The sequence below is a fragment of the Rhipicephalus microplus genome, chromosome X (genome assembly GCF_043290135.1).
Source record: "Rhipicephalus microplus isolate Deutch F79 chromosome X, USDA_Rmic, whole genome shotgun sequence".
Classification (NCBI taxonomy): Eukaryota; Metazoa; Arthropoda; class Arachnida; order Ixodida; family Ixodidae; genus Rhipicephalus; species Rhipicephalus microplus.
The window spans coordinates 130281688-130297011 of NC_134710.1; the positions used below are offsets into that span (position 1 = coordinate 130281688).

At 45.5% G+C, this 15324-nt stretch overlaps 1 protein-coding gene across 1 annotated transcript in view; it reads left to right on the forward strand.

Annotated features, from left to right (window-relative positions):
- LOC119176457 (RNA-binding protein NOB1) overlaps positions 1–15324 on the forward strand; it is a 40578-nt gene that overhangs the window by 20631 nt on the left and 4623 nt on the right. Inside the window, exon 7 of the mRNA XM_037427747.2 lies at positions 1567–1708. Within this exon, the coding sequence (XP_037283644.1) occupies positions 1567–1708 (142 nt within the window). The remainder of the gene's footprint in view (positions 1–1566; positions 1709–15324) is intronic.

A 15324-nucleotide genomic window follows, 5' to 3' on the forward strand; every position in this document is an offset into this window, starting at 1 on the left:
ACGTGGTTCAAAATGGGTCGAAAGCCCACCAAATAGTAGTGCTGTCGGCGCTATCTCGCTGCCACATCGAGGCCACTGCACAGCTGATGCTGCTTTCACTAAAAATGTTGACGTCACGCACACTGGCATTTCGTCTGCTAGGAGTGCGCATGTGCAGTCAGTCCAGCTGTGTCTCTGATGAGGTAGACTTAAGCCCCTCCATGTGTTTTCCACCGGCTAGGTTAAGTAGCGCCAAATCGTTCTTCCCCTCTCCCTTTAGCCCCGGCCTCGAGAAGGGGTCTCGTACTGCCAGTGAAACCCAACTAGTTCGCCAACACAGGATTTGCCTTGGAGCAGCTTGGTGCAAAGTGAAGCGAGTAAATGCGGCTGTTCTTCTTGGGCTTTCGGTCCCTCTGTCCATCAGCGCGTATGAAGTCAACACATTGGCTGCATTGAGGTTCGTGGCTTAGAAAGGCACGAAACGCCATGCAATTTCTGCTTTTTTCATGCCTCAACATGCAGGTTCTCACTGCGCAGCGGTTCCTCGACATTGTGGCACGTATTGTCACTCTGAATGATTGTACTCATGCTGTGGAGCACATGTCAAATCAGTTGATGCGACACAATGAATCTCACGCACGCTTCAACACAGCAAGGAGAGCCATTAGTGACAGCATGGCCGGGAGTCGGCTCCAAACACACTCAGATTGTCGACGTCATTGTTACTAGCGTATCGTCACTCATGATGGTATTTGTGGAAAGTATCGCACCGAACACGTAGCACTAGGGTCGATGTCGCAGGGCAGTCTATTTTTCGTTTTTCCTCCTTAGCTTCCGTACGCTTTTTGAGGTCGAAATAAAATAACTTCGACGCAACGGATGCCATTCAAATTTGGCCAAGAAGACCTATGCATACTAAGCGATCGAATGATGGACACATCTCGATCTTGAAATTTGATGTCAGTGCTCCTTTAAGTCTATTTTGCGTTGTAGAGGGCACTCCAAATTGACTAATGCAATTTTTTTGTGGCAATATAAATGCTGCACGGGAATTTTTTCTAGCGTTTAAAGGCCAAGAGTTATGAAATAAAACCATGTGACTGCGCTCGTGTGCTGCTGTATTGCAGCGCTCTCAACCATGCTTAAAGTGGAAGAACGTATGCACGGATCGTGGCGAAATGAGTGGCCACGGCTCTTGGCCTTGGCTTAACAGTGCTTTGGCGTTTGCAACGATGGCACAGGGATAGGGATTGCCATCGTTCCTGATAAGTGATAAGTTGACTGTTCATGCACAAGGCTCTTGTTCAGCTGAAATTGTTGCAATATAATGGCACATGAATGCAGTCATGTGGTCACATCGTCAGGACAATCAGTTGGCACACTTGGGTCACCTTGGCGGGACATCACCTGCTTTCATAAGTGTTACCCTACTATATTTCTGTATGCAGCTTTTATTGCTTACTCATGAATGAAATTATTTCATTAGAAGTTATCTTTGTTGCCGCAGTCGTTAAATGTGCAGGATGACCATTCGTGTTTGTTTTTGGTCAGCCTTGTATGAATGACTTGTATGCTTTCCTATTGCAGCATCACAAAAATAATGACTAAACAGTTTTGTCCTGCTTGTGGCAATAAGACGCTGAAGCGTGTCTCAGTGGCTGTAGCAGAGGATGGCTCTACAAAGCTCTACATAAACTACAAAAGACCTATAAATATTCGTGGAACACGGGTAAGATTATTGTCCTTTAATTTTCCGTGTCTGCAGTTCATGTCATATTGGTGTAATTCTCACTAACACGTTCATGAGAGCCAGCATTACCTTTAGCAGCTGTATTTGCACTGTTAACACAATGACTATCATGAGCAATCACTCCTAGCAGTTGTTTTGCAAAAAAAAAAAAGTTGTATTTCATTGTATTTTCAGGGTTCGTAGCTGTCCTTGAAACCCTTGAAAACCGTTGAATTTCAATATGGCATTTTCGAGGCCTTGCAAGCTCTTAAATTTATTTGAGGTCCTTAAAAGTCCTTGAATTTCATCAATCGAAGTTCGTTCAGCCGTAATTTAGTCGATTTTTTTGTGCAACTGGCAACTATGTGCTCTCAAGCCAAGAAACCATCCAATCTAATTAGTTGCTCTAGCCATACCAAAGTGTTGTGGTAGAGTGACCTGGAATAGGGGGAGTGTCCAAAGCGCCGCGCCAATACATGGGAAGAGTGAGGGCCTTTGGGGTGAACTCCCGCGGTGCTGCCGTGCCAGAAACGTGTGCTTTCCCCGCTGTGAGGGCTATGTCAAAGCGGCGGGCATTTGCTACGCACCCTCTATTTCGGCTGATGTTAGCAAACGTCATGGTAATATGGACAAGATTTATTATTGTGTTACTCCACCACTATACTATAGCGGCTCAAGACACATATAACACTTTCGGTAGCTCTGGAGCAGGGATCTTGCATATTTTTTTTTCATCTGTTTTGTCACGACACACATCCACACTTACACGCCCCTTTGAAGAATGCATTCTGCACGCACGCGTCGTGAGCGAAGGTGCTTGATTTAGTTTCATGTGAAATATCGAACATACACGTGTTGTAGAAGAGAATAACCTGCAGATCGCAAAGTTAACTCCAGGAAAGCGTACGATGCGGCACGATGTGGGTTCGGTAGCCATCCCGCCTGTTCTGACCACGTTCCAAACTGCCTCGTCTGCACAAGTCCACCCTCCCCTTTATTTTTGTCTCTGAATAACGAGCTCTTTCTTGTTCGTCGTTTTCCAGTGATCGGCCACTCCGTTGTATGTGTATGCATTCGCTGGCTCGCTTTAATGCACTTCCTCACACATACATATTCTCATGGCAAATGGCTATCCCATGTTAAGGCGTTTCCACATTTCATATCACTTCTTTTACTTTGTGCAATTGATTTGCTTTACACGGCTGTGTTTTGCGCTCCGCTGTTTCAAACATTTTCGTGCGAAGCGGAATGTTCTCCGTCAGCCTGGCTGCAGTAAAAACTAACTCGCGGAACTCACGGGTCCCATTCACTGGTAAGCTTATGGCATCACTAACTTGACATGCTTGTGATTTGTGTAACGACTAATGGTAACTTGCGAAGCGCTGAATGATAAGGCAAGACGGTACATTGCTGAAAAACAACTGTCCTTTTATTTTGATGGCAATCTCTTATGTTCCAGTGATGTCATTGACAGTGCCTCCTATACACAACACATTCTCCCCTCATAATAAGAAAAAAAACGCCAAAAAAAGTCAGTCTACTTATTGCGCACTCACTTGACAGCACATGACACAAATGACATTCTTTCAGTCAGGCAAGCTCGTAGTCTTGATATTGTGTTGGTATTCTTAGTATTCGTTCCGGCCTGGTGCGTGATGGTGCTGTTGTTGTGGCCAACTGTGTCCAAGAGATGACCTGCTGATAGGGAACCTCCAACGAAGGCTCCGTTACTGATGGTGCTGTGGTTGTGGCCAACTGCGACCGAGAGATGTCGTGATGATCAGGAACCTCTAGCATAGACTCTGTTACTGTGGCCTGTGCATTGTCAGAAAGGGTAGCACTTTCCTGGGTGCCTTCTGATGGCCCCACTTCCGTTTCACGATAGTTTTTCTACTTAGCCAACCTCTCTATGGGAAGATCCAGGTCGCAGGAAAACCTCGAGGCTGCGTCGCGCCGTAACTGCGTCAGCTAGTGCTTGTGTGTGTCCTGTCCCTACGTTGTCAATTACTGTTAGCTTTAATGCGTTTCATTTCGTCTTGTATGCCAGCAAAAACGAATTCAATGCCCACTCGTCTCTCCACCTGGATCGGCAAAGAAAACTTGTGTTTCGTCTTTGGTTCGTCTTGTCTTATTTTGACCCAATCTCCTGGCTCAATGGTGGACGCTCTTGCACCTCGTTTTTCATCGACGTACTTCTTTGTTCGTTTTTGCTACTCCTTAATTCGGTGTTTAAACTTTCCATGGCAACACCCGGGGTTGCTCCTCGAAAAATTCTTTCTCTGGGGGCCAACAACATCTAGTGTTGTTCTGGGCTTTCTTCCATGCCGCAGGTAAGCTGGTGACATCCCTGTTGTTGCATGCGGGGTGGCCCTATACACACCGAGGTAGTCGCAGGTTGCCTCCTTCAGGGGCTTTCGCTCTAATGCTGTGTCATGAATATACTCCTTGAGAACATGGTTGAAATGCTCAATCTGCCCATTGCATTGTGGGTAGCACAATGTTGTAACACAGTGCTGAATTCCCTGATCATGAAAAAACTGCTTAAAACATGTCGATATGAACTGACGCCCATTATCAGTCGCAATGCTTTTCGGATACCCTTTTCTCAAAAAAATATCAAAGAGTACTTTCACTACTGCCTGTGCAGTTATCGTGGGCATAAATGCCACCTCTGGCCACTTGCTGTGGTAATCAAACTACAGTGATTGCAGACCTGCACTCTGGAGGGGCTTGCTCCATCGGTGCAACGGTGTTGATGCCGAGCTTTTCCCACGGCTTCTCGGGTCACTTTGCAGGCTCCAACGGGGCCTTTACAGTTATTGCAGATTTAACTGATGTTTTGCAGATGGCACAATTCCTTACCAGAGATTCGACATCACTGGGTCCATTCCGGGCCACCAGTACTTTTCTTTTAGCCGTTGTTTGGTCCTTACAATGCCTTGATGCGATTCATGTGCCATCATAACCAGCCTGGAAGTGAGTGCTGCTGGAGGAATGACCCGTTCAGCGTGAAACAGCAGTCTGCCTATAACTGACAGTTTTCTTGTACGTGAAAAAACAACCTTAGCTTTCAAGCTAAATAGCCCTTATCTGGCCATCTGAACATAACATACTGCGCCACCTCACTTAACACTGATTCCTCAGCTGTTGCTGCTTGCAACCAACCCTTTGTAATCATGCTGGAAACCACAGCCACTACTTTTTCCACAGGGTCATCCTCTGCAGGGGTCAAAGGTAACCTGGAAAGCGCATTCGCAACAACATTGGTAATCACCTTTGTGTACAGCACGGTGAAGTTGTATCTCAAAAGTCTAGCACACCAGCATTCAGTATGAAGTGGGTGTCTTCCAACCCCATTTGTGGACAGTAGTGTCACCAAAGCCTGATGGTCAGTTGGTAAGACAAACTTGCGACCCCACAGATAAACATGCTAATGTTCGCAGGCCCGTAAAAATTCCAGTGCCTCTCGTTCACCGGTAGAGTGTTTGCTTTCTGGTAGCTTTAGTGTCCACGAAGCGAACGCCACTGTACGTACTTCTCTGTTGAAGACCTGCTGTTGCACAACTCCCGGTCCATATGCTGAGGTATCAGTGGTTACTTGTACAGGCAAAAACTCAATGAACATGGCCACCACTCCACATGACGACAGCATCTTCTTGATCTTGCAAAAACTCTCCTCAGTGCTCTGGTCCCACACGAACTTCTGTCCTTTACTAAAAAGCCGTCGCAGGGACTCCACCATCTCTGCATAATTGGGAAGAAAATGAGAGTAATAGCCCACGAGCCTAAGAAAAGACCGCAGCGAGACTACATCGCCAGGCGTTTGTGCTTTCATCACCACATCCACCTTTGACTTAAGTGGGGCAACATGATTTCCACTCACATGATGACCCAAAAAGGAGAGTTCCTTGACAGCGAATAAGCATTTATGATTTTGGTACAGCCCTGCCTCAGCAATTCGATGCAATCTTGAAGGTTATGGTTGTGTTAGTTCTTAGTCTTTCCAAAAACTATGTTATCATCGATATAGAACAACACTCTCTTGCAGCTTTTCATGATTTCTTGCATCATTCGCTGAAACGTGGCTGGTGTTGATGCGAGGTCAAAACACACTCTGTGGAACCTAAATAAGCCTTTGTTCGTGATAAACGTCATTTAGCGACTCTCTCCGGCAAATTCCACTTGATGGTAGGCTGCAGCAAGATCGAGTTTTGAGAACCATGCTGCTCCGCACAGCGCATGCAAGAGTTCCTCTGTGTGCGGCAAATGAAATCTATCAATGACTACTGCTTTGTTTTGCTCGCGCAAATCGACGCATAAGCGAACAGTTCCATCCTTCTTCTGCACAAGCACTATAGGAGACACCCATTTCGCAGCACTAACTCTTTCTATAATACCTGCATCCAATAATCTTGTCAGTTCAGCCGCTACTTTATCTCGCAGCGTCGAGGGCAAGCGTCGAACCTTCGCTGCTACTGGTTTTACATCTGCGGGCAGCTTCACAGAATTTACAAAGTTTTTCACTAGTTCCAACTTATCAGCAAAAAGAAAGAAAATGTCACACAATTCATGAGGAAGTGACTGAGGGCTGACTATGACTTGTAGGCACTCCAGTGTAGAGCCAACGATGTGCAACTGTAGCTGGTGCACTGCATCTAGTCCCAGTAATGCCATGCCTTGGGGAACAACCTAAAAGCGGAAATAGGCAGAGTTGTTCCTGCATACAACTCTGGCTGTGAAACATCCCAAGACTGGAATTTTCTTCTGTGAAAAATACCACAGTGCCGCTGTAGCCGCAGTCAAAGGGAACCTTTTGGCGAACTTGGCTCGATAAACATTATTTGGTAAAATAGACACTGACGACCTAATATTCACCAGCAACTGAAGTGGCTCGTTCTCTATAACAACATCAACTGCCAAGGTTTTTCGTTTCACTTCTCTGGCCGCCAGCACAGTGAGCACGCCTTCTTCAATAGTGCCGTAGTTCCTGACCGTCCTTATGTCTCGCTCCGCCCACCTGCCACACACCGCTTGAAAATGTGCCATCTTGTGACATTCGGAGCAATGTTTCCTCCGTGCCTTACATTCTGGCGACTTAGCTGGGTGTCTCGTAGTGATGCACCGGTACCACCTGTGCATCGATGCCATTGTCGAGTTGCCGCCTGGGCCTCTGCCTTCGGATATGTGCTGTACTATGTCTGTTTGTGGTGATCCTTGTTTATAGATAGCCACGCCGTCCGCTGCGTGCTCGTACGTCTGTAACATTTCCACGGCCCCTGCCAGCATAAGTTGTGACCCCTTCACGAGCAATTTCTGTCGCAACTCAGTGCTCCGTATTCCGTGAACAACCCTGTCTCGCAGAGCTGCCTCCGAAAAAATCCCCGAATTCACACGTCTTCACCAACTGTCGGAGGGCACTGACGTACTTTCGTATCGGCTCGTTCGGCAGTTGCAGACATAACGTGAATCGATGTCACCCGACCAGTACGCTGATGGTGCTTGAGTATTGCCACTCCAATAAGCCCAACGCCTTGGTGTAACTATCCCTTTCACTTCCCTCTGTCTTGTCTTCTTTTGCTGGCTTGCTTGCCTCCACCCCGGCGTTTGTCATGTCTGGCGTCCGTGCCGGCTCTGGGCCCAGTGTGCAAAAAACACGGCGTCCTTGACCCCAAGACATTGCAGCAGATTGGCCTTTTTTTCTTGTGGCAGTTGGGCGTCCATCCCCTTGACTTCAAGGATATTTGTGAAATCATCGTGCCACTGCTCTCATGCAATTGTTGCACCTCTGGGAGTCTCCAGAAAAGGCGGTAGTCTAGGCAGTAGTCTGCACGATGCCATCTCGTAGGTGACGCCCCTTGGGACGGTAGGGAGCTAGCTAAGAGAAATAGTTCGTCGCTAGCACGCCAACTGCGCCAGATTGTGGTATCGCAAAGCGCTGAATGATAAGACAAGATGATACATTGCCGGAAAACCATGGTCCTTTTATTTTGATGGCAATCTCTTATATACCAATGATCTCATTGACAGTGCCTCCTATACAGAACAGTAACGATATGGTGTGTGGCACACAAACACACTTTCTTTGGCCAGAAGTAATCCTGACGATTCGCGGTCTGGTGATTTGTCTTTGCCAGGAATTGAAAGCAAGGTGATCAGCAACATTGATCTCAAGATGTAGGAATTACTTATACATTTTGGGAAAATGACCGCGCAAGTAAAATATACAAAAAAAACTCATAAGGCCCCTTATACATTCGCCTAAAATGACTCGACAGCGAAAGCTACGTTCTTTTCTTTATCTTCCTCGACCCTCCTCCTCCTCTGAAAGGTTTCTGCACTTAATGTGGTTGCACACTGCCATCATGATGGAATACATTGCAAGTTTTATGCATGCCACCTAGTTTTACATGGCCTCCGTGATTGGAGGCAACAGAAAATGACCATGTCTGGCGATGACGTCATCATATGGCGCACACTGAATGATGACATGATGCCGTCACCAGTTTCATCGATCTGCAATGTCATCACGTCATAATTTTTTTGCATCACTCATGATCGCGCAGGATGCTGGAAGCTCATTTCCTTGTTTGATGAGACAGCTATCATAAAAAAAAAACAGGAGAAAGCAAAGTAAATTATTCGATAACAGTGCACCACCATGTACAGCCGCGGCCATGTCTGTGTAGAGCTTGCAAACAGACGGTTTTTGCTCTGCGGGGCGAAACCTTGGGGCATTATCAGGCTCTGACGTGATCAACCTGACAACTAGACCATGCATGCTCCTGATGCACCACTTCAGATCCCGAAACAACCTCAAGGTTTTGGCTCGCAGAGCAAAAACCGGCTGCTCGAGCATTCTACACAGACGTGGCCACGACTGTATGTCTCAGTTCATGTTGCAAGTGATCAGCTAAAAAGAAACGTGATTATCAGCTATATTTCCGTGGTACACAAAAAGGTTGATTTGCATAACAGGTAATGTCTTTATATTTATTGAAAATAAGACAGGCACGCTATATGAGTTAATAAGAAAATTTTGAGCTGTGCCACATTACTACGTACGGAAATGAAGTGTATCCTATATTGGGCTTATCAGGAAAAAGTCGTAGGCAGCTTGACAGATAGATATGGTCAGTCATAGAAGTTCGCTAAGAAATGGTTCGCTTTTAAAAGCAGTAAATTGCAGCCAGATGCCCTGTTGAGGTGCACTCAATTGCCACGGGAACAATTGTATTTCATGTAATTACTCGTATGCATTTTTTTGTAAGATCTGAGCTGTGCCAGCACTAAACACCATGAATCTTCAAAATGTCTGAAGTTGAAGGAGCACTGACATCAAATTTCAAGATTGAGATGTGTCCATCATTCGATCGCTTAGTATGCATAGGTCTTCTTGGCCAAATTTGAATGGCATCCGTTGCGTCGAAGTTATTTTATTTCGACGTCAAACAGCGTAGAGAAGCTAAGGAGAAAAAAAACGGAAAATAGACTGCCCTGCGACATCGACACTAGTGCTACGTGTTCAATGTGATACACTTCACAAATACCATCCTGAGTGACAATACGCTAGTAACAATGACGACGATCTGAGTGTGTTTGGAGCCGACTCCCAGCCATGCTCTCACTAATGGCTCTCCCTGCTGTGTTGAAAAGTGCACGTGATTGATCGTGTCACATCGACTGATTTGACATGTGCTCCACAGCATGAGTACGATCATTCAAAGTGACAATACGTGCCAGAATGTCAGGGAACTACTGCGCAGTGAGAACCTACACGTCTAGGCGCAGAAAAAGCGGAAAGTGCGTGGCATTTCATGCCTTTCCAAGCAATGAACCTCATTGCAGCCAGTGGGTTGACTTTGTATGTGCCGTTGGACAGAGGGACTGGACACCTAAGAATAACAGCCGCATTTGCTCCCTTCACTTTGCAGCGAGTTGCTATAGGGTAAATCCTGTGTTGGCGAACCAGTTGGGTTTCACTGGCAGTACTGGGCTTCTTCTCGAGGCCGGGGCTATTCCTACCGTGTGCCCTGTTGCAGCTGAAAGCAGCGATTCACTCACCAAACGTCCGGGACATGAGGTTGTAGTTGGTGTTCCTGAGTTCCAGCAGTACGGCCGGGACTGATAAATACATTGCATTTAACTCGGAGCTTGTCAAGCAAGGATCGTCGTGAATCACGGCGATACCCAATTTCAGGTCACTGTCATCATCACTTGCCAATGTTGATCGAAACGACGGCGTGGAAAATGATGTTGGCGACAGAGGCATGTCTACGCCTTCAGAGAGACACAGCTAGACTGACTGCACGTGCGCTCCTGGCAGAGGAAATGCCAGTGTGACATCACCCTTTTTTTGTGAAAGCGGCATCAGCTGTGCTGCGGTCTCGACGTGGCCGCGAGGTAGCGCTGCCAGCACTACAATTTGGCAGGTTTTCCACCCATTTTGAACCATGTTAGATAGCGAATATATTAATCAATATTACAGATACTCATTCGTCACTCAGATGCGTTTTAGGTTGCGAATCGCTACTAGGGGGTCGATTGCTACCCCTTAATGCAAAAATCTTGACATGAGTAAATTTGATGTCAGTGCTCTTTAAGAATGAGTTGTTTGAAACTGTCTTCATTGTGTCAGGTAAGGCTTGAAGCAACGCACGCACCTCGCGGAAATGTTTCATAGTGACGTTTAGAGATCCTAACTAAATATTGGTAGAGCATTTTCTAAAATACGTCTTTTATCCAGAAACTTGTGGGGGACTGTAACTTTACCTGGCATTTCTTTTTTTTTAAATGTCGAAAGTTGACTCAGGTTTTGCACTTGGCGAGCCTTGATACCTCAAAAGCGAAAATAAGCCAACAGTATTGAGGTTGTGGGGCCGTTCTTACTCCTTGTTTTGTTTCTCTTATGTCTTACCGATGTACTCTGTTCATAATAAAGCACTAGTCGAGGCTAACAAATTATTGAGTAAAGCAGCGTTCACTTGGCTTGAAACTCGCTGGCAATCATGAGCACTGGTGCTCATATACAGCGGTGAGCGAAGTAGTCATTGCATGTGTAATTGGCATTTTTTATTACTCTTGATTCTTGCACGCTCGATTAGCCGTGAGAATAGTTTCTCTTCGTTCCTTCCTTATGCTATTCATTTTTTGTGCGTTTTTTCCAACGCACCAACGTTCTCAAGCTTTATCACAACAAATATGCAACGCTGATGGCACTGGACACACAAGTTTTTGCATTCTGTTGTTGCCCCAGGCACTACTACAGCGCTTAAACGTGGTAAGCTTCTTCCCACCCTGCAATATTAAAGCTAAGCGATCTTCAAGTGCCCTGTGTGGAAACACAGCGCGAAAAACTGCAGTGCATAGCAGACGCCCCTCGCTTTCCGCACGTTCCCTAGCGCAGAATGTCCACGGGTCTGGCGCACCAGAAGTGCGGCCCAGCAGTTCACCGCAAAATGTCCACGTGGGAGCTGGTGCTTTGGACACTCTCCCTATTCTAGGTCACTCTAGTTGTGATAGCGCTCGTATAATTATAGCAGCAACGACGGATCTAAGCCTGGCATTTGGTGGACACCTTGCAAGTGTGCATGGAGATTCGCAGTCGGGTCCCTTATGGTAGAACTATGCCAGGCTGGTGCCAATTTCAGCTGTCTTGGTTATGTGTTGCTGGTTATAGGGAGTGGATTGCATGGGATACATCAAGCTCGCATCGGGCAAAGTGCAAGCTATGTGGCAAGAGCTTCGACATGTCATCAATGCGGGAGTCTGCCCATAAAGTCACGTGAAGAGTTCGAAACACATCGAAAAGATAAAAGCGACTACAGTCCATAGTAACTTGAGTGCGTTCATGGTGCCAACTGTCTATGAGCAACGCGTAAAGTCAGTTCTATCGTCGTGGGATGTGAGCAGCATCTGCCAAGCGCACGAGTGTGTGACCGATGAAGAGATACGTGGACACGGAAGATGGTGACGTCCCACTATTCGTACAACTAATCATCCCACTTAGAAGGCTTATTCAGGAAAATGTTCCCAGATAGCAGCATTGCTAAGGCATTCTTATGTGGGGAGAACAAGTCCGCGTATGTTGTGTCTCATGGTTTAAGGCAATTTTTTCTCTCCAGCTTAAAACGCAAAGCGGGGGTAGTTGGATGGATACACTATTATTTTCGACGAGTCCTCAAACGACTACTTACAGAAGCAAGAGAGAGACATCCACTTGCGGCTCTGGAGCACAACACTGGAGCATGTTGTGCTCCAAATTTTTATGCTGTAAAAATGGTGTCTTTTTCTGTGATTTCAATTGTTATTTTAGGTCTTATTCGTTTGATCCTTGAAAGTCCTTGAAAAAACTTGAATTTCGTTTCACTCAGGTGCTATGAACCCTGTATTTTAATGTCTATTGATTAATTTAATTTCTAATAAATATTTATTTTAAATAATTAACATACATTACTTATTTTAATTGTATTTCTATTAATAATCATAATGTGCATTGTTTTATCGGTGTTAATGTATGTCATATTTATTACACCAGTTGCCAACGCAGTTAAACCTGCCCATAAAAAGCTCCATACAACGAATCACTTGATAATATGAAGTTTTTTGTTTCCCGCTGTTACTGCATAGTAGAACATGTATTTGTGACCTCTTTGTAATGAAGTGGCAGCGAGAACGAATTTTTGCTGCCAAGAAGTCCTTAGGTTTTTGCCCTGAATTTAGTAATTGTGGCACAAGCAGGAGCTTCATGCATCTTTTGGAGTTTCTCATTTAATGACAGAGTGCAAGGTAATGGCAGTTCGTCACCACTCTTTCATGATGAAGTTGGTAGGGAGGGGGGGGGGGGATTTCAGCAGCTCCAACAATGACGGGCGCTTCAGGCAAAGGTGTTTTGTGACTTTTCAGTGGACTCAGTTTATTTTTTTCCCCTACGTGAAGTGAGGCATATCGCAACATCAGAAGTTTTGGCATTTCGAGCACAGTACTCATGCAATACAGGAAAGTGAAAATCCTAGAAATGTGGAGCTGGCGTCACATTTACTACTTTTCAGAAATGAAGTGCTGATTTGTGCGAAGTGTACTTATGTTGTGGCTTTTGTGGATGTGCTGGAAATAGTGTAAACACAGTAGCGATGTTATCAGCCCATCTTCTTATTATATACCCTGTCCCATCGAATCGGCCTGCTTCAATGTTCATTGAACAAAAGTCGTCATTCTTTTTTGGCGCTTGACCTTTTCATCTCAGAGCGGGATCTCATGTACTGCGCAATTTTATGTCTTTGGGAAACCTAAAACTTGCTTAAAATGATTCAAAGTGTCCTTATGCCACCCGTATGCAAAAAAAGAAAAATTATCTTTGTATACACAAATGCATTCGTAGTAGCAAACATATGTGAAGGAAAGCGATCGAGCGAAGCATGCCTACTTACACATGGAGTTTTTCCCTGTGTTTGCTTCCTGCAATTGTGCAGCGAAGTGCTGCGCAAGAGCCCACCATCATCTCGAAAAGTGATCACAGATGTCTTCAGCGTGGTCTTGTTCAATTAGAGGCACCACGTTGCTACAATGCATTGGCATCAGCCACGGAGCACCTACGCTACTACAGACATCTTAGTATAACCTCCTTGAGGTCTAAAGAGGTCAACCTGTCACGTGCTTTGCCATTTTGCGTCGTGAATTTGCCAGACCATGGCCTCTGCGATTAGCTGATTGCCATAGCTATTCGCAAAGGCCGAGCTAGGCAATGAAGGAATGGAGTTCTATAGGTGTACAATGAACGTCCTGGGTTATCATTCCTCACGAACAAGCAATAGGGCAATATAGTAAGAGTTTTTTTTTTACTGCTAAGTAAATGTATTGGACGAGCTCTGCCTTCAGTACCCCTTTTGTTTAATTTGTGTGCTTGTTTTCTAAATTTTCATGCTGAGACTGCATAAAACAAAAACCCATTTGTTATGAATTTTTTGGAAATTTGCCAGTTTCGTTATATCCATGTTTAACTGTATTCTCTGAGGATTTGCTCAGCTTTACTTGGTTTTACTCTTTATTAGCCATTGTGTATATTGTATATGGAGTTAATGGAGCGTACCTTAGTAACCTGCGCTTCGCTGACATTGCATTGCTGAGTAACTTGAGGTTTGAGTATAACTCAAGATTACTGAATTAAGCAAGGAAAGCAAAAAAAGTAGCAGAAAACGAAAGTAATGTATAACAACCTTGGAAGAGAACAGCGCTTCAAGATAGGTAATAGTGCATTTGAAGGTGTAAAAAACTACGCCTACTTAGGACAGGTAATAACCGCGGAGCCGAACCACGAGATTGAAGTAACAAGAAGAATAAGAATGGGGTAGAGCACATTTGGCAAGCACTCTCAAGTCATGACTGGTAGATTGCCACTATCCCGCAAGAGGAAGGTATATAACAGCTGCATCTTGCCGGTACTTACCTACGGAGCAGAAACCTGGAGGCTTACAAAGAGGGTTCAGCTTAAATTGAGGACAATGCAGCGAGCGATAGAGAGGAAAAATGATATGTGTAACCTTAAAGGGCCACTCACCAGGCCCCATACTGAACTTTAGTTAGGCAGTGGAAGTTGCTGGGTGTCCGATGAGGAACATTTTGCCACAAAAATTTTTCGAATCGGTTCATCACGAGCGGAGAAAGCAAGTTTTTTGAAGCGGCGCAAAACGAGCATGAGAGGAGGCGAGCTCGAAACCCTTTCTGCTCCTCTGCGTAGCCTTCGCAAGCCAAATCTCTTCCTCACCCTCTCCAGCATCTGACCATGAGATGACGTGCGTGTGACGTGCCCAAACAAGTCCAACCCCTGAACACGCGAGCAGCATTGCTTTGTTGACCAGCGTTATTTTGTGGTCTTCTGCCTGTTTCTGCGGGGTGGTTTGGAAATGCTGGCTTAGACGCGATTGAGTAGATGATCACAATGAGTGCGCGAACGCGTAGGAGTGTTCCATGGCGGTCGTCTGCTCAATGCGCTGACCGCGGGGACACGAACGCATGCGAAACGCTGGCACATTAGCCCCGCATCTCGTCACATTTCACGGGAAAAAATGAAAGAAAAACGCGCACAATTTTTATTGCGTCTCATTATTTTTTTTTAAAGTTTTATTAATCTCTTAAAGCAACAAATAGATGAACTACGCATGTTGTGTTGCCATGTCACGTGGTATACTGTTGACAACGTCAGAGCAGGGTCGTCTACGTAGAGTACCAATGTCACTGCATTGCCGTGTATGTAAGGCCATTCATACGCCCACGTCATGCTCTCATTCTCTAGGTGTGCTCCGGCAGAGGGGAGGGGGAGCAGCATTCATCTTAAAATTTGACCCATTTTTGCGGCGCGTAGCGTTGAAAATTTTGGCAGACGTGATCATGAACGCCTCGTCTACGCATTGCGCTTGTAAGCTCAAAATTGTCAAACCTGGTGAGTGGCCCTTTAAGAGACAAGAAAAGAGCAGAGTGGATCAGGAAAAAAACCGGGGTTAAGGATATCATTGTTAAAATCAAGAAGAAATGGACATGGGCCGGACATGTAGCGCGTAGGTGAGATAACCATTAGCCTTTGGCCAACTTCGGCTATTTTTCGATGTCAATGTATCTCAGTG